The sequence below is a fragment of the Ostrea edulis genome, chromosome 2 (assembly GCF_947568905.1).
Source record: "Ostrea edulis chromosome 2, xbOstEdul1.1, whole genome shotgun sequence".
NCBI classification, from domain to species: domain Eukaryota; kingdom Metazoa; phylum Mollusca; class Bivalvia; order Ostreida; family Ostreidae; genus Ostrea; species Ostrea edulis.
Genome location: NC_079165.1, coordinates 58765530 through 58785393, shown reverse-complemented (window position 1 = coordinate 58785393; position 19864 = coordinate 58765530). Strand labels below are relative to the sequence as shown.

The 19864-nt window shown below is 36.3% G+C and overlaps 3 protein-coding genes across 7 annotated transcripts in view; 2 read left to right on the top strand and 1 right to left on the bottom strand.

The window, feature by feature from the left end:
- The window catches only part of LOC125678684 (zinc finger protein ZPR1-like), a 27234-nt gene extending 22920 nt beyond the window's left edge, over positions 1–4314 (bottom strand). Inside the window, exon 1 of one of the 2 annotated variants that reach the window (XM_048917317.2) lies at positions 4153–4314. The gene's annotated coding sequence lies outside the window, so the exon portion shown is untranslated. The remainder of the gene's footprint in view (positions 1–4152) is intronic. The other variant, XM_048917318.2, reaches the window with a different exon arrangement.
- Positions 4315–4559: 245 nt separating this feature from the next.
- LOC125679710 (ubiquitin-60S ribosomal protein L40) lies at positions 4560–15923 on the top strand. 4 transcript variants are annotated; one of them, XM_056154581.1, is made up of 5 exons: positions 4560–4578; positions 8461–8577; positions 9023–9109; positions 15535–15637; positions 15775–15923. In XM_056154581.1, the coding sequence occupies exons 2-5, from the start codon at positions 8475–8477 to the stop codon at positions 15866–15868; spliced, it is 387 nt and encodes a 128-aa protein (XP_056010556.1). In that variant the 5' UTR covers positions 4560–4578; positions 8461–8474; the 3' UTR covers positions 15869–15923. The 4 variants fall into 4 exon arrangements, with proteins under 4 accessions (XP_056010556.1, XP_056010555.1, XP_048775103.1 ...); XM_056154580.1 differs by lacking the exon at positions 4560–4578 and adding an exon at positions 4581–4636; XM_048919146.2 differs by lacking the exon at positions 4560–4578 and adding an exon at positions 4593–4611.
- Positions 15924–18045: 2122 nt separating this feature from the next.
- On the top strand, positions 18046–19221 carry LOC130051464 (uncharacterized). Its single transcript, XM_056153412.1, has 2 exons — positions 18046–18517; positions 18641–19221. Exons 1-2 carry the CDS (start codon positions 18046–18048, stop codon positions 19219–19221), a joined length of 1053 nt encoding a protein of 350 aa, XP_056009387.1.
- Positions 19222–19864: the final 643 nt, after the last annotated feature.

Below are 19864 nucleotides of genomic sequence, written 5' to 3'. Positions count from 1 at the left end.
ACTTGTATTGGTAAAGCACTAGTCTGGTACTGTTACTTGTGTTTTCTCACTTTCTGTAACTTCTGATGTGATCTATCCTGTATTAGTACTTGTATTGGTAAAGCACTAGCCTGGTACTGTTACTTGTGTTTTCTCACTTTCTGTAATTTTTGATGTGATCTATCCTGTATTAGTACTTGTATTGGTAAAGCACTAGTCTGGTACTGTTACTTGTGTTTTCTCACTTTCTGTAACTTTTGATGTGATCTATCCTATATTAGTACTTGTATTGGTAAAGCACTAGTCTGGTACTGTTACTTGTGTTTTCTCACTTTCTGTAACTTTTGATGTGATCTATCCTGTATTAGTACTTGTATTGGTAAAGCACTAGTCTGGTACTCTTACTTGTGTTTTCTCACTTTCTGTAACTTTTGATGTGATCTATCCTATATTAGTACTTGTATTGGTAAAGCACTAGTCTGGTACTGTTACTTGTGTTTTCTCACTTTCTGTAACTTTTGATGTGATCTATCCTGTATTAGTACTTGTACTGGTAAAGCACTAGCCTGGTACTGTTACTTGTGTTTTCTCACTTTCTGTAACTTTTGATGTGATCTATCCTGTATTTAACACTTGAAAATGCCTGCATGATTATCTAGAAGTCCAGAAAAAAAATCAAGGATCTTCCAAGATCAAAAAAATATCAGAAAATGTGGCATGCTTGTTTTCTTAAATTCCTGCAAAAAAGCAATTGATTGAAAAATGCTAGTAAAAAGCTTAGTTTTGTTTGTTGGAAAATAATCCATGAGCTAAAATTTGCTAGTAGTGAAAAAAGTTAATTTCTATCCCTGACTTCTGGTGAATTTGTTTTATTCGTAGATTCTGCCCTCTTCTGTGTGCATGCTTATATTAGCTGTTGGTAGATTATTAAAGTAAAATCAAAGTTGAAATGTGTTTTGGTACAGACATATATATGATTGTAAGATTCTAAAAAATGCTGGTTTGCTTAAGCTGCAACTTAAATTGGCACATTGCATCGATAAATTTATTAAGAAAAAATACATTCCTTTCTAAACAGTCTAGTGCATATAGCAAGTCAAAACACAAAATTTCAAACACAAACTATTTTCAAAAGGGGTTTTTAATCCTATGCTACTGATTCTTTGGAATCTACTTTGTCGCCTATGAAATAATTATAAAAAGATTTTATTTTACATTTGTGTATGCTTGTTTATGTAGTTCAATTTGTAAAAATTCTTGTAGTCATTTTGGATTTTTTCAAAAGCATTCTTCTTTAACACTGCCTGATGAAAGGTGAAGATATCGAACAGTGTCAATCTCATAACTCCTATAAGGAATACAAAATAAAGAGTTGGGCTACACAAACCCCTGGATATACCAGAGGTGGTATCAGGTACCCAGGAGGAGAAAACATCCTCTCATTTTCCAATGGATGACACTATATCTTTTTAAAATCACTGATTACATACTGTTTGTTTCAATATACTTTACGATTTCCTCGTGAAATGCTTTGATTTTAATACATGATATGTCTAAATATGATTGCTCCGTTTTCATGGAATAGAGTCGAGGGTACTTTTAGTTACCTTTCTTTGCTGGATATTGAATAATTGTGAAGGCTGGTATTTTGAAATTGTCTTGTTGTTTAAACAACAATGCTCCGGTATAAATCTAGAAGTCTAGAAGATTAATTGTATTAGTAAGATATGTAACAATTAAATTTATGTCCTTTTTCCTTCTTCCAAATTTGAAGGGAAAAATTAATTTAAAACAGTCAGACAATTTCAGATTTTCAGTTTAAATTGTGCTTCTCTTATTTGCATGCAATTGCATGTTACATATGTTCTGTGCTGAGGGTAAAAAGATTGTGACATCATTAAAATTCATTGAAAAGTTACCAAGATCATGCAGATTATTTCTGCAACAAAGTCAAACCAACCATAAACAATGAATATAAAAGGAGAAAGCAGCATCCTAATATGACCAGTATAACATGTATTTCTGAATATAAAATCACAGCATAATTCTACTTAAAAAAAATATTGCAGCCATATTTCGTATAATTTTGTTGTGTAAGAATTTCTTGCCGTATGAAGAAAATTAATCAAAAATAAAATTAAACATTATTAACTTTCAAGCGCTTCATCATTGCGTATATTTACATGAAAACAAAGATATTAATCGACTCTGAATTAGGTGTACAGTATATTTAACATTTTCTCCAATTGCTACAATGGGCCCCCATATCCATAACCAAGCAGGCAAAAATAACTTTTTTCTTGATCAATTCGACAAACCTCTTCCAATGCCAGTTGAAAGTTATTACAAGCAACAATTTGTGCACATGTGTGAGAGAAAGTGAGATTCAATCATGCTTGAATACCTACACAAAATATTTATATTAAAAAATGTAACTTTTGTTTTAACAAGAGGTCCATGGGCCACATTGCTCACCTGAGTCACTTTGGCCCATATTTAAAGATTTTCCCTATATATTCGCATGTAAAACTTTGATCCATATTGTGGCCCCAACCTACCCTCGGGGGCCATGATTTTTCCAAACTTAAATCTGCATTATGTCAAGAAGCTTTCATGTAAAATTCTACTTTCCTAGCCCAGTGCTTCTTGAGAAGAAGATTTTTAAAGATTTTCCCTATATATGTAAAACTTTGATCCCCTATTGTGGCTTCATCCTACCCCTGGGGGCCATGATTTTAACAAAATTGAATCTGCACAATCTAAGGAATCTTTCATGTAAATTTGTACTTTCCTGTCGCAGTGGTTCTTGAGAAGAAGATTTTAAAAGATTTCCCCATTATATTCACATGAAAAACTTTGATCCCCTATTGTGGCCGCATTCTACCCCCAGGGGCCATGATTTTTACAAACTTGAATCAGCACTATGTCAGGAAGCTTTCATGTAAATGTAAACTTCTTTGGTTCTATGGTTCTTGAGAAGAAGATTTTTTTCTATTAGTCATTTTTGTTTTTAAAACCATGCACCTTTGACAAACTTTAACAAGCTCTTTCGTATATTTTCGTTCATTGCTAAAAAAAATAAAACGACAAGGTTGTCGGAAGATTTAAGAGCCAATCAGATAACGCGACACGCAAATTGATGTCATGACCTCCTTTAAAACTGTCAATGGACGTAAAAGCTTGGGTAAGATGAAATAAATGGCAGAATACAACAAATAAAACGGATGGCATGGGATATAGATGAAAGACATAAGTAGAACTATATTAGCTTGATAAGATATTCGCAGAAATTCATTCGATAAAGGTGGTTTATACCCCGTGAACCAGTATTGAAGGAGGTAGGCCCCTGTTTGTATACATGATTTGTTGCACACCTTTACATATATTAGAGGGCAAAGCCCTCTCATGGCCCGAAGGGCTCTCCCTGTAGGTATCACGTATATACATGTTTAAAAAGGAAAATATAGGAAAATAATGAAAAATTAAACCATACCTATGGAACTTGAAAAGTTTGGTACCAATGGCGTCGATTCGAATATTAGCGCATGGACATGTATTTCTCCATTTTGAATCTCATCTACCCTAGTTCACGTCGTTCTGAGATGTTACACATAAAATCCGTAAAAGCATGTAAATCTTATTTTCTTAATCATATATAATCACTCCACCATTAACGCCATGTTTTTTGTTGTGGTTCAAACGCTATGTTTGTAAATTTGCTAAATAACGACGCTGAATATGACGTCACAATGTACTGTTTACATCAATTGCGTTATATTTCCCCGCGTTCAATAAATAGGCGGATCAAATGTCCAAAATTAGGATGCTTTCATACAGCTCCATCCGCGTGCTAACTTCGGGTTGTTTTTGTCCTGTTTTGGATATAGATACTAATGCCAAAACTTTTTTGCTTCGCCCTCAAACACGGTCACGCCGTAAAACATATTAGTATCTCACAAATGGTCATCTAAAAAACTTGCCGAAGGTAGAAACTGACTATTTAGAACGACTTATGAGGGTGATCGGTGGGGGAAAATAACATATTCTGGATAAATCATTGGTTCTGTATAAAAATAATTTCATTCTAGAAGGGGGTATGTACAAAAGATCTAAACTACAAGCTACCTACACTTCAGGTGCTCGAGATAAAACATGCAAAAGATCGAAACTTACCGTAACTATATGCGTTTTACTACTCACAAAAATTGACCCGCTAAATTGTGTCTCTTGGATATTTCTACAGCAGTATTTAACGGTTGTTTTGTGTGTAAATATTGCACTGTATTTCACAAAATTTCATGATCAACCATGTGTCGTAACATCGGATTTCACAACAGCGATATAAAAGAAAGAACCCGAAGAATTATTTTAAAAATTTCGGATATATCTGTAACTTTCTATCTGTGTTACAGCCTTATCAAAATTCAGTAATTTTTTCTATGACGTTCAAAGATCTGCTCGGAATAATAAATCTATCTCAACATCTATTTGAATATATTAATGAAAGTTTTTTTTCGGGAATGACAAGTTCATGTTTATATTTTAATATATATAATTTTCCGATTAGTGCCCTCTGTCGGTCTTTTAGAAAATTTTGAGGTAATGGCTGCCACACACGTGCCGTAGAATGAAGAAAAAACGCGAAATTTTGTGAAAAGTGATTGTTAATATAGAATTTTAGTATCATAAAACCTTATATATAGTATTTAAATTTTACCCGGTACAATATGCATACTCTATTATATTGACCAAAGAATACAGAAGTCTTGATACACTTATTTTAAATGAACACGAGGAACTTGAGCTTTGCAATATAGTCGAATATTAGATAGAGTACACATGATCTGCGTCCAATCTATTCAAGTTACAACTCCTGAAATGTCGATTACACGATCGGATCAGTCTCTGACACGACATCATAGTTTACTTGCTCATATGGTTCAATGGCCACATTTAATTTTGTAATTTATCTTATTGTTATTCGTGAAATATTGATATCTTAATTTGGGTCAATAAAATTCATGTTTTTAAAGATTACGTTTTAGATATGATTCAAAATTTCAGAATGGTAATTGTGTGCTTTTAACAATCTTTTTTTTAAAATCAAGTTTTCTCACTTTATCATGGTCATGGAGCCCAAGCTGTGGATTTTTATTAACGAAATTCCATTAATTTGACAAATTGGTCTTTAAATTCATTATATATAGATTATGAATATATGATACACCAACTTATAAGACTAATAGACTGAGATACATGTACTGTGGCAATCTGACAATTTGGCTATCTATACTTTAATAGTACTTCATTTATATTCTTTTACATCATTCATGGATGGCTTCACATCCTTTCTACAATTTTGAGAATTTTTACTAGTGATTTTGAATAAAAACCCAGTATAAGTATGGATTTTTGTTCATATTTGTGTATCCTTTATTTACTGAATTCAGCGTGTTTTTTCCCCCTACCCACTGGTACCGGTACCCCTTCAATTGGGGAAAATAGAGGTGCGCGGTATTACCGGTGTACCGGTATTTTTCATGTACCGTGGTACATGAGGCGAAATACCGGTATATTCAAGTCTGATGACGCAACAAAAATATAGAATTGAAACAAGTAAAAATAATTAAAAGTAATTTGTGTACGCAGTGACTCACTTTACTTACATCGTTCCTTCGTGATGATGTAATGAAAGGTAAGTTTAATAACTGTACACAATCGGTAAAACATATGAAGTGTAAAACCCGATTATTTGATTATTAATGATATGAAAACAAATCAAAATTAGAGAGAAAAAAATAAAAGAAAACATTTCATTAAGTAATTATTTTAATATACAGTGATTTTTTTTTGTTTTTCAAACTACCACCCCTCCTTTTGAATTGGGGAAAATTAGTGACATTTTCCTCAAATTGGGAAAAATCATTCATAGTAAATTAAAATGGTAAAGATGCATAAAATAATCAAATAACAATTTTTTTGTTTGAGGTTTATTTCAGATCTGATTTAAAATCATAAAATAAATCATTATTTAACATTAAATATGTATTGGAAGTCACACCTTGTATAGATATTATTTACTTTTTCTAAGAAATACCTATTGTCTAATTTCATAAAGAAAATAATAAATTATTAATTCACCAGCATTTTTACCTATAATCTTGTAATTATTATAATATTAATATTTAAGTTTCCCGAATGTCTCTCCTGTTTGTATTTTTCAGATTTTAGTAAAACCCTATACTGTTGGTCACTTCTTGTTATTAGCCTGACCCTACATATAATGGCGGTCAAACTAAATTGTAAACATTATGGCTTAATGTGTATCTGGAAACTATATACTTCGCTGCATATCTGCTTATATGGATGCCTCTATTGTTTTACATATTCTTTACAAAACCTTTTGCATGTGCAGCGGTTTGGAGAATAAAACTGAAGAAAAAAACGTATTTACTCTCTGTCAGAAATATACGGTAATTTTTTTTTTAAATGGCCTAATTTTCCTAGATTTGAAATTGGGAAAAACATATATATATAATTGGAGGAAAATAGCTAATTTTAGTGAGGGGAAACAGCCGAATATCGGTGGCATTTTGGCCCCAAAAAAATCACTGATATATAAGGTAGATTATAAAAATTGTTTTATGTTAATTGGTTTATGTGGATCGAATACCATTTCCGCCTGTTAGGCAAACCCTTAAAAAATTATAAAATGGCAGATGCAGACTTGTGCATTCGAAACCACCGTTCTTCGTGCAAGTACAAATTCCTGTTGATTCTGAACGCCGAGTTAATGGGTTTGAGGTGCAAGAATGTAGGAATTGTGGTCGAAGAACACGTTCATGCGCACATGCTCTCGTTATGCTCTTTAGAGACGTGAACAGGCGTATCCCACATGTAGAAGTTCTCGTCATTCACAACTCTAAGAACTTCTAGACTTTGAGATCTTGTCAAATAAATTTCACAGGTTTCCCCCCTATTAATTATTTTGATAGTCATTCCAGTCAGTAGTCTAGTCTCAGTTGATTCTAGTCATGATACAGAGACAGTGTGCGAATTTAACCATGGACCGATAGACAATGTCTATAGAAAATCGAGTCCGTCTATAACAATCGAAATAGCTATAGACCAACTTGTCAATAGGAATTCTGAGTAAAAAAAAAAAGATTCCCGCCACTTATTAAACATATACCAGTTTATATGTATTACGCTGATGTTTCTGTTCACCCTTTAGCTGTAATAAAATTCGAATCAGATTATTCCATTTTCAATGGGGGGTGGGTGGGGGTATCAATTTGATAGTTACTTCAATATACGCCATTTTCGTGCAAATGTCCTTTTTTGAACGGTTAAAATATGTGGAAGGTGCATGCCCTGGAATCAAATGGAAAGCGGTCAGTACAAAAAGTTCCAGCAAGGCTAAAGTCGCAGAAAATTGTGAGAAAACAAAGCCTAGTAGAAGTGACTTAGATGAAGAATCAGATAGTGAAACTGAGCGGGATCAAAATGAAAAAGAAAACGAAATTCTAATTGAAAATCTTGTGCATGAAATTGAAAAAGAAATTAATTAAACTATGAACGAATTACCAAATCGAATTTGTATCTATTTAATAACAATGAATATTGCATGTTAAATTTCAGTCTATAGGAATTTGTGGTGGTCTATAGGAAATGAAATAACTATGGACCTAATGTTTATAGGACTTTAAAGTTAGTTTCGCACACTGCAGAGACACTGCTATATTGTATGTACGATATACTTTTATGTTTGAATTAAATTTTGTTCTGTTTCACAATATATTTAAATAAGATATTTTCCTTTATTTATATTTGAATAAATTAAATGCAATTTACAATCAATAAACTAATAACTGCTCTTTATATACAATAAATCGCAACTAAAATTGAATCATAATATTAAAAGATGAAATCTGCGGTATACCATGGTATGTACCACGGTATTTTGAAAATATCATGGTATACCGCGGTACCTTTATTTTCTGCGGTACCCAACTCTAGGGGGAAAATAGCATCAAAATCAAACAAATTGGGAATTTTCTACTAATGTATCGGCAAATGATTTCAACTAAAAGAAAAGAACAAAACCAGAAGTATTCATCTGCTTACAAACTTTTTTACGGTAATATTTGCTGTTGTGAGACATAAGGAATTGTTGTAGGCTCGTTTTAGAATCATCGTAGCTCTACAACACGTGCACTGCCATGATCCATACTTTCGATTTAATACTGGAAGTGAACATTTTAGTTAAGTCGTACAATGTTTCAGACTAAGTAAATTACGATGTCAGCGGTCTATTTTTCGGCAAGTGAATTGGGAATTTTTATTCTCACAATTGGGAAAATCGACGGTTTTTGGCATTGGGAATGGTACCGTTTATCGGCACCAGTTATATAAGGAAAAAAACGCTGAATTTTTTTTTTTACATTGATGATAATGCATATATGTTAAATTATTTTACAGTTAATAAAGCTGTCATGCAGATCTTTGTGAAGACCCTGACGGGCAAGACTATCACCCTTGAGGTGGAGCCCTCTGACACCATTGAAAATGTCAAGGCCAAAATTCAGGACAAGGAAGGTACTTTAACATATGTATTGATAAATTGGATCATGTCAGAATGTAAAATTGATTATAGATTTATAATAGGGTTTATCAAAGGTCAGTTTTTTTGGAATAACATGTAAGGCCAATTAAAATTAATTGATAAATTATCATCCCCACCTGCCCCTCAAAAAAGGGCTCGCCCCGATTTTTTTTATTTTCACAAAAATTATGATTTCAAACAAACTTGCTTCCCAGTGACATGAGTGAATGATTAAAGTCACATCTGGTTTCATATCTTCTAACAAGGATTCTTTGAATATTAACACTTTATGTGATGCCTTTTATCATTAATTTTTTTCTCTCGGGGAAATAAAAATTATAAATCCTCCCACCCACCCCATATTTTTTTGTGACCCCAGATGATAATCTACTAATTAAGTTGAATTGGTCTAACTTACAAGCTTGTTTCTTCTGATAGGAATTCCTCCTGATCAACAGAGATTGATTTTTGCCGGGAAGCAGTTGGAAGATGGACGTACTCTTTCAGATTATAACATCCAGAAAGGTATTGAGTTGAAACATTGACTAGGAATGTGATAAAGCATTAAACTTCTTAAAAATTGAAAAAAATGTGAAGTTTTGATCTGTCACATTTATTGTTTACATTGTTATTGTCTTAGTCTCCAAGCCCTCAAAAACAGTATCTTCATTCTCGCTTTCATTTTCAGTCCCCTTATCACACTCTCCCTCAATCTCCAGTGTCTTCTTCTTTCACTATAGTCTAAACCTGAACTAGCTCATTCTCAACTTCGAACTTTAATTTCCATTGACTATCATGCTTTTAACACCATTAAAAACCCATTCCAAATGCAGTATTCACCAATGCATGGTGTATTGTTACACCACTTGTTTGAAACAATCGTGATCTTTTGTGCTCATAGTAGTAATTTTTTCTGTTTCTTTCTCTTTTCTAGGGATTTAGGATCCCTTCAAGAAACTGTCATATTTTCCCACACACATGATCTTAGTTAGCAAGGCAATTTATGAAAAACAAAAGTAAAGTTATAAAATCCAAATGAATCATGGCATTGCTCCTGGAAAAACTTTCTTCTCCATCTTGGTGACAGTGTTTTTTATTTGATTTTTCATGAAATTTTGCTCACATTGGCAAATGGGTGAGTTGTTTACCACAACTAAGGACTTGCTACTGAATTAGTTAATTATAATTTTTATAGTTTCCCCTAGATACTAACTAAGATTAAATTATTAATTGGAAGATATCTTAATAGGGATATGCTGTGATGATGATAGGAACTTGCCCTCTCTGAGTACATCCTGACTGAGGCATTCGTTCCAGGCACCTAGTGTCTGTTACTGATTCAGCAATGACTTAATTAGAATTGATAGTGCATTTGTATTGTGTTGTAGGATTTAGAGCAATTCTTTTTAGCTCACCTGAGATGAAAGCTCAAGTGAGCTTTATTGATTGGTTGTTGTCTGTCGTCTGTCTGTAAACTTTTTACATTTTTGACTTCTCCTCCAGAATCACTAGGGCAATTTCAACCAAACTTGGCAAAAAGCATCCTTGGGTGAAGGGGTTTCAATTTTGTTCAAATGAATGGCCATGCCCCCTTCAAAGAGGAGATAATCACAAAAATAAGGTGGGCTCGTTTAAAAATCTTCTCAAGAACCAAATTTGTTAAAATCACGACCCCTGGGGCCACAATAGGGGATAAAAATTTTACATGTGAATATATAGGTAAAATTTTTGAAAATCTTCTCAAGAACCACTGGGCCTGAAAGTACAAATTTACATGAAAGCTTCCTGACATAGTGCAGATTCAAGTTTGTGAAAATCATGACCCCGGGGGTAGGATGGGGCCACAATAGAGGATCAAAGTTATACATACAAGTATGTAGGGAAAATCTTTAAAGAACCACTGGGCCAGGAAAGTACAAAGGACCTCCCCACTTTAACTGTGACATACACAGTATTCGCCTTTAATGATTTTGACCACAAGCCTATCGGGCAAGTAAAAGTGCAAAATTTGGTAGCCCAAATAAAATTTTACTAGCCAAATGCTATGCAAGAATGATTCAACATGATTCGAAATTTCAAGTTTGAACATTTTTATTAAGTATTACAATACAAGTTTAAGATGAGAGTTCAAGCCCTCTTTCAAGTTCTAATTCTGTCCTTTCAGTCAGATTCTCCGGAATCCTCCAATGTTTTAATTCTTCTAGTTCTTTATCATCACTATCATCCTAAAAAGTTAAAAAGTAGGGTTGCGACCGCTTGTGGTTTTTACTTTAGGGTAAAATGTTTACACCGTTTTCTATTTTCATGTTCACTTTCAGAATCAATTCTGAAATTATCTGAGCCGGACACGAATTCGCAATTTGCAATGTTTTCCTTTCTGCACCAGATGCAAAATACGAGACCATCATTGTAGGGGCAGTTCTTCTGCCAAACACGCTGAGCATTTTCTTTGTCGCTTTGTTTCCTCATACTTCTTAGCACCAACTTTCTCTTCCTCTGTAAGAACTGGTTTTTTCACTGATTTCCTACCAGAATTTGCACTCTATTAGCGGAATCACAATTTCCGCAGGTAATATGTAATTGCCCAACGGGCAAGTACATCAATAATTTTTGGTAGTCCAATCCCGAATTTACTAGCCATGGTCATCGGGATACAGCTTAATTTCGAAGACTGCATACGACCCTCAATGATTTAGTAAAACATCAATGTTTGAATTATGCAATTTACAATGCCCAGAGATGTTCATTAATTCCTTAATTTCGAGGTTTAGCAATTTATTTTTACTGAAATATTTGTTGACATTAGGAGCTATGCCTTTTGAAATCGGTTTTTATGTTTTTGATAAATCCCTGTTATTCATTAAATGACTGGATTTAAAGCCTTTGTTTATATCAAGTACAAGGTTGTCCAGATTCTCTTTTCTATCATAAGTCCTTTTTGTAATAAAGAAAAATATATCCAAAAGACAAGACTGGACAATATTGTGCTGGTGATGAAATTCATAAAAATAAATACTATAAAAATCTGCAAAAACTACGTTTCCTTTCTACCTATCTTCCAATATCCCATATATATATATATATATATATATATATATATATATATATATATATATATATATATTTACATGAAAGCTTCCTGACATAGTGCAGATTCAAATTTGTTAAAACCATGGGCCGCGGGGGAAAGTTGGGGCCACAATAGGGGATCAATGATTTACATACAAATATATAGAGAAAATCCTTTAAAAATTTCTTCTCAAGAACCAATCAATGCCCCTGGGGTAGGTTGGGGCCAAAATAGGGATCAAAGTTTTACATGTGGAGATACAGGGAAAATCTTGAAATATAGTCCAAGGTGACTCAGGTGAGCGATGTGGCCCATGGGCCTATCCATCCATCCATCCCCCCCCCCCCCCCCCCAATTTTGTTCTTGAATTTTCGGGATACCCCTATCATTATACCCCCCACAACAAGTTGGAATCGGGTTGTCTGTCTGTCCGTTCGTCTGTAGACGCAATGGTTTCCGGGCTCTAAAGCATTATCCTTTCCACCTACCGTCACCATATCATATATATGGACTACCCATGGGATGAAGATGTTCCCTATCGATTTTGGGGTCAAAGGTCAAGTGCACTGAACATCGAAGTAGCAATATGGTTTCGGGCTCTAAAGCGTTGTCCTCTCCACCTACCGTCACCATATCATATATATGGACTACCCATGGGATGAAGATGTTCCCTATCGATTTTGGGGTCAAAGGTCAAGCGCACTGGACATCGAAGTAGCAATATGGTTTCCGGGCTCTAAAGCGTTATCCTTTCCACCTACAATCACCATATCATACATATGGACTACCCATGGGATGAAGATGTTCCCTATCGATTTTGGGATCCAAAGGTCAAGCGCACTGGACATTGAAGTAGCAATATGGTTTCCGGGCTCTAAAGCGTTATCCTTTCCACCTACAGTCACCATATCATACATATGGACTACCCATGGGATGAAGATGTTCCCTATCGATTTTGGGGTCAAAGGTCACGCGCACTGGACATCGAAGTAGCAATATGGTTCGGTTTTTGTCATGCCATTTGTTTTTTACACTCAGAAAAGAGGTAGTTTATACCTACATTGTATTACCAACACCCTTTGGGAGATTGGGGTAAGCGGGGGGTATTCTTAGTGAGCATTGCTCACAGTACCTCTTGTTTACATTTGGATTTGCCATTTCTCCCTTTCCCTACATTTCAAAATATGGTGTCCCCCCCAGTGTTGGTTTTAATTAATGTTTGGATTTGCCTTTTTTCCTTTCAATACTTAAACAATACACAAATTTTTGAGAAGCATGTTTTTGTTTTTTCATTTCCCTTCAGTGCCAAAATACATGCACTTTTCATTGACCTTTCATTTTGCCATTTTCCCTTTCATTCACATTTCATTAATCATGGTGTTGTTTTTGTTTTGGCTCTTGTCAGAATACACTTTGCTTAGACATGCTGTGATGATGATAGGAACTTGCCCTCTCTGAGTACATCCTGACTGAGGCATTCGTTCCAGGCACCTAGTGTCTGTTACTGATTCAGCAATGACATAATTAGAATTGATAGTGCATTTGTATTGTGTTAGGATTTATAACAATTCTCTTTCCTCCCCCTCCTCACCTGGGCCACAGGGTTTAAACTTAGCACTTGTCAATTGCAAGTAAAATTTGGTGTGGGCACCTAAATTCACTGTCTGTCTAGCCCTTATGGTGAGTAATTTCTGAATCAGTCATCATTGTATCGGGTAGTTAGTATATATCTGTAAAGACCAGATACTATTCCAAGAGTTATTTACAATCTATTTTCAACCTCTCTAAATATTACAATGCATTCAAACGGTATAATGAAACAAACAAACTCAAAATATATTATACATTCACACGTCTCATAGATTTCTTGCATTGTATTTCATCGGATGTGGGCTAGCATGTTTAGTTGTGGGCTCTAAGAAATAACATTTCTGACAGGAGCACACATGGCTCCAGGAATTTGTAGTTTCAATCTTGCACACCCCCTCCCCTCCCCCCATTTTGTCTTCAATTTTTTGGAATATTCTTTTCATTTAGATTTGGATTTGCCATTTCTCCCTTTCCATACATTTCAAAATATGTTGTCCCCCAGTGGGCCAGTGTTGGAATACAATTAATGTTTGGTTTTACCATTTTTCCTTTAAATACTGAAACAATACACACATTTTATTAAACTTATTTTTTTGCCACTTCCCTTCATTGTAAGAATACTCACACTTTTCACTGACCTTTCATTTTGCCATTTTTTCTTTAATGTCAGAATACACATTTCATCTTTGGTTTTCCTATTTTGCTCCTTTTCAGAATACACTTTGCTTAGTTATGTTGTGATGATGATAGGAACTTGCCCTCTCTGAGTACATCCTGACTGAGGCATTCGTTCCAGGCACCTAGTGTCTGTATCTGATTCAGCAGTTGGACAGAAATTCAAAATGTTTTGAATACAACAGATAGTACACTACCCACCATAAATAAGTATACACATAAGCTTTTTACACAATGTGACATGAAATATATTTCATGTAATGAAAAAGAGCTGGGTATATTTTTTCGATTTATAACAGTAAAATAATAAATTAAGGGTACTTCAATATATGTGAAACAATTAATAAACATTCGATATTTTTGGCATAGTCTGTTAAATTGTGATATTGATTTATCTAAGGTGAAAAATCAAAGGATCTTATAAAAGTACGCATCAAATACACAATAATATGTATTAGTAATTACTTTGAAATGGTTTCAATTTAAGGTGTGCACAATATCTCTTTTTAGAGAATTCAGAAAATCAAGTATTTTAACAAAAAATAAGGATGTAAAAAGTTAAAAACATCATCTATTTATATGTAAGAGTTATGTATTTTGCATCAAAGATCTGTATCTATGATGTAACTCCTTTTTTTTATGCACAAGAAACATTTTGTTAAGTGTATACTTATTTAGGGTGGGCAGTGTATTGTGGTGTTGCAAAATTCGTTGCATTTGTCTGTTCCCCACACACATAGACACCCACACGCACCATTTGTATTGCACTTTAACCTTTGGATTCACCAGTCCCCATTTCCTGTGTCAGAATTCTTTTTTTGTCATTTTTCCTCCATTGTTGGAATACCCTTTTAAATAATTGGATCTACTATTTCTTCTCTTACCAGAATACACTTTGCTTAGTTATGCTGTGATGATGATAGGAACTTGCCCTCTCTGAGTACATCCTGACTGAGGCATTCGTTCCAGGCACCTTGTGTCTGTTACTGATTCAGCAATGACTTAATTAGAATTGATAGTGCATTTGTATTGTAATGTTGCAGGATTTATAGCAATACATTTTCGACTTCTTCTCCAGAATCACTGGGGCAATTTCAACCAAAAATGGACACACTTTTCATTGACTTTTCATTTTGTCATTTTCCCTTTATTGTCAGAATACACATTTCATTAATCTTAATTGTTTTTTTTTTTGTTTTTTTTTGCCTCTTGTCAGAATACACTTTGCTTAGATATGCTGTGATGATGATAGGAACTTGCCCTCTCTGAGTACATCCTGACTGAGGCATTCGTTCCAGGCACCTTGTGTCTGTTACTGATTCAGCAATTCGGTGGAATATGACTTGATCAGCATTGATCTTATTATGATGCTGCAGGACTTCTAACATTTGTCTCCCCTTCTTAATGTTTTTGTTTTTGCCAATATTTCCCCAATGGCAGAATACACTTCGTCACTGAACTTTGATCTGCCATTTTTTCACCTGTGCCACAGTAGGCTTTTCATTGATGTTTGGGTTTATTATACTACCCCTACCCCCCCCCCCCCCCCCCCCCTTTCTTGTGAAAGAATACACTTATCATAAATTTTATTAATGTTTGTTTTTGCCATTGACAGAGTCCACTCTCCACTTGGTGCTGCGTCTGAGAGGAGGCATCATCGAACCAAGTTTGAGAATCTTGGCTTCTAAGTACAACTGTGACAAAATGATTTGCAGAAAGTAAGTTATGTTCATTCTTCCCGTTTGTAAAATGTATGTAGTGACATTGTTTAATGTTGACTTGAGGAATGACTTTAAATACAATTGCTGTTTTTTTTATGAGGAGTATTAACTTTTACTTGTTTTTTCATGAACAGATGCTACGCCCGTCTTCATCAGAGGGCAACTAACTGTCGTAAGAGGAAGTGTGGACACACCAATAACATCAGACCCAAGAAGAAGCTGAAGTAAACTGTTGTTATTACCCTCAGTCTGTGATTAATAAAAGATATGTCACAGTGTTAAAGATGTTTGTTGTGAAGATCTTAAGGTAGACTTGTGATAAAAAATACAAGAGAACTAAACTGAATTGGGCAAGCAATATAATCTTAGAAACACTTTTATAATTGCTAAAGTGAGGGGAGGAGGGGGTTGCAAAATTAGGCAGTTTTTGCTACACATACCTGGAAAGATTGTCACTGGATACACAAAACCCTGGAGAAAGTTAGAATTTAGCCCACCTGAGTGTTGTCCATCTGTAAACTTTTTACAATTTTCAACATTTTCTCCTGAGCTGATTTCAACCAAACTTGGCAAAAAGCATCCTTGGGTGAAGGGCTTTCAAGATTGTTCAAATGAAGGGGGGATAATCACGAAAATGCAAAAATAGGGTGGGGTCATGTAATAATCTCAAGAACCATTGGGCCAGAGTAGTTTACATTTACATGAAAGCTTCCTGACATAGTGCAGATTCAAGTTTGCAGAAATCGTGGTTAGGTTGGACATCAAAGTTTTGCATGCGAATATACATGTATAGGGAAAATCTATAAATATGGGCCATGGTGACTCGGATGAGCGATGTGGCCCATGGACCTCTTGTTTATGATAATTCACTGCTTAATTATTACAAACCTTGTGTTATTGATACAGTGAGTAATTATACCCAAAGCAACAATGTTTGGGGGTGGGGGGGGGGGGGGGGGGTATACTGTTTTTGACCCGTCCGTCAGTCCCTTTCTTGTCAGAGCAACTCCTCTGAGACCTCGAGACAGAATCTCAAACTGTAGTTAACAAGGACACGCTGTGTAGATATGCATATTCCCAGGAAATTCTTATTCAATAATTTTTCTGGGAGTTATGCCCCTTTTGAACTTAGAATTTCTAGCCCGCCAGTCCTATTCTTGTGAGAGTAACTCCTTTGAGACCGCTCAACAGAATTTTTTGGAACTTTGTAGTTAATAAGGACACTGTGTAGATGTGCATATTCCCAGGAAATTCAGATTTGATCATTTTTATGGGAGTTTGAACCTAGAATTTCGAGCCTGTCTGTCCTGTTCTTGCAGTAATACATAACATTACCATTCATTATGTGAGGCATTGTCAAGCAATATTGGAGTGTGGGGTATGTGAGCTTGCTTAATTTTGCTTTCTTTCATTATATCCCCAAAATTGGGGAGGGGGGGGGGTTAAACTGGAATCGGGTTGTCCGTCTGTAGACGCAATGGTTTCCTGGCTCTGGCTTCTTTCCACCTACAATCACCATATCATACATATGGGACGAGGATTTTTCGGGTCAAAAGGTCAAGTACACTGGACATGAAAGTAGCAATATGGTTTCCATTTAAATTCTTGAACGGCTTTTTTCATCGCATGGAGATGTTGTGTTCCTAGATACCTTTTGGATCATAATACTGAAGTTTGCGAAAATAAGAAGTTTACACTGAAGTTTGAAGGACAATTTCTACCATCCAATGGGGTGTGTTACATATCCTTCAACAAAGGTCCCACTTCAAAGCCAAGATCATAATAAAACGCACATTTAAATTCATCGCTTATCCATTTCTCCCTAGAGAAGAGACTACCTAAGGTTTTTCATGCCCATTTTTGACACTCAGGAAAGAGGTAATTTATACCGATTAACCCTTTGGGAGACTGGGGTAAGTGGGGCTATTCTTAGTGAGCATCATTGCTCACAGCACCTCTTGTTTTTCCACTAAATCTGCATGTCTTTAGTTGAGGGTAATGACTATAATGTAAGTGTCCTACCTGGAGTGAAACTCATGTCTAGTGAAGAATTTCGTGTTTGCAATCATTGCATTTGTTCATTTCAATATCTTTCAAGTTTGATTTTTTTATTTTGTAATTGAAGAGTAGACAAATTATATTTGTGTTTCATTTTAAATAATTAAGTTGATTAATTCACATGAAAGGCCAATTTCCGAAACATTGTAACATAGAAATTCTATGTTTGACCACATAACGAAATATGACAACAAATACCCAACATGTCAGCATTCCTACTTTTAATACATGTACATGTATATAACAATAAATGCCTTCACGTTCCAATCATCTTTCATATGCTAACGAATGGAAACTGTAGAGCTCTGATTGGACTAACTAACGGTCCATAACCATACGTCCAATGAATGGACCACAGCTTCAGAATTCAGTACAACAAAGATAGGAATAACTTATTGTCCACAACCCCAGGACTCTGTACAGCACTAACCACAACCCCAGGACTCTGTACACTAACCACAACTCCAGGACTCTGTACAGCACTAACCACAACCCCAGGACTCTGTACAGCACAACCCCAGGACTCTGTACAGCACAACCCCAGGACTCTGTACAGCACTAACCACAACCCCAGGACTCTGTACAGCACTAACCACAACCCCAGGACTCTGTACAGCACTAACCACAACCCCAGGACTCTGTACAGCACTAACCACAACCCCAGGACTCTGTACAGCACTAACCACAACCCCAGGACTCTGTACAGCACTAACCACAACCCCAGGACTATGTACACTAACCACAACCCCAGGACTCTGTACACTAACCACAACCCCAGGACTCTGTACAGCACTAACCACAACCCCAGGACTCTGCACAGCACTTAACCACAACCCAGGACTCTGTACAGCACTAACCACAACCCCAGGACTATGTACAGCACTTAACCACAACCCCAGGACTCTGTACAGCACTTAACCACAACCCCAGGATTCTTTACAGCACTAACAACAACCCCAGGACTCTGTACAGCACTAACCACAACCCCAGGACTATGTACACTAACCACAACTCCAGGACTCTGTACACTAACCACAACCCCAGGATTCTTTACAGCACTAACCACAACCCCAGGACTCTGTACAACACTAACCACAACCCCAGGACTCTGTACAGCACTTAACCACAACCCAGGACTCTGTACAGCACTTAACCACAACCCCAGGACTCTGTACAGCACAAACCCAGGACTCTGTACACTAACCACAACCCCAGGACTCTGTACAGCACTAACCACAACCCCAGGACTCTGTACAGCACTAACCACAACCCCAGGACTCTGTACAGCACTAACCACAACCCCAGGACTCTGTACAGCACTAACCACAACCCCAGGACTATGTACACTAACCACAACCCCAGGACTCTGTACACTAACCACAACCCTAGGACTCTGTACAGCACTAACCACAACCCCAGGACTCTGCACAGCACTTAACCACAACCCAGGACTCTGTACAGCACTAACCACAACCCCAGGACTCTGTACAGCACTAACCACAACCCAGGACTCTGTACACTAACCACAACCCCCGGACTCTGTACAGCACTAACCACAACCCCAGGACTCTGTACAGCACTTAACCACAACCCCAGGACTCTGTACAGCACTAACCACAACCCCAGGACTCTGTACACTAACCACAACCCAGGACTTTGTACAGCACTAACCACAACCCTAGGACTCTGTACAGCACTAACCACAACCCCAGGACCCTGTACACTAACCACAACTCCAGGACTCTGTACACTAACCACAACCCCAGGACTCTGTACAGCACTAACCACAACCCCAGGACTCTGTACAGCACTTAACCACAACCCCAGGACTCTGTACAGCACTAACCACAACCCCAGGACTCTGTACAGTACTAACCACAACCCAGGACTCTGTACACTAACCACAACCCCTGGACTCTGTACAGCACTAACCACAACCCTAGGACTCTGTACACTAACCACAACCCAGGACCCTGTACAGCACTAACCACAACCCAGGACTCTGTACACTAACCACAACCCCAGGACTCTGTACAGCACTAACCACAACCCTAGGACTCTGTACACTAACCACAACCCAGGACCCTGTACAGCACTAACCACAACCCAGGACTCTGTACACTAACCACAACCCCAGGACTCTGTACAACACTAACCACAACCCCA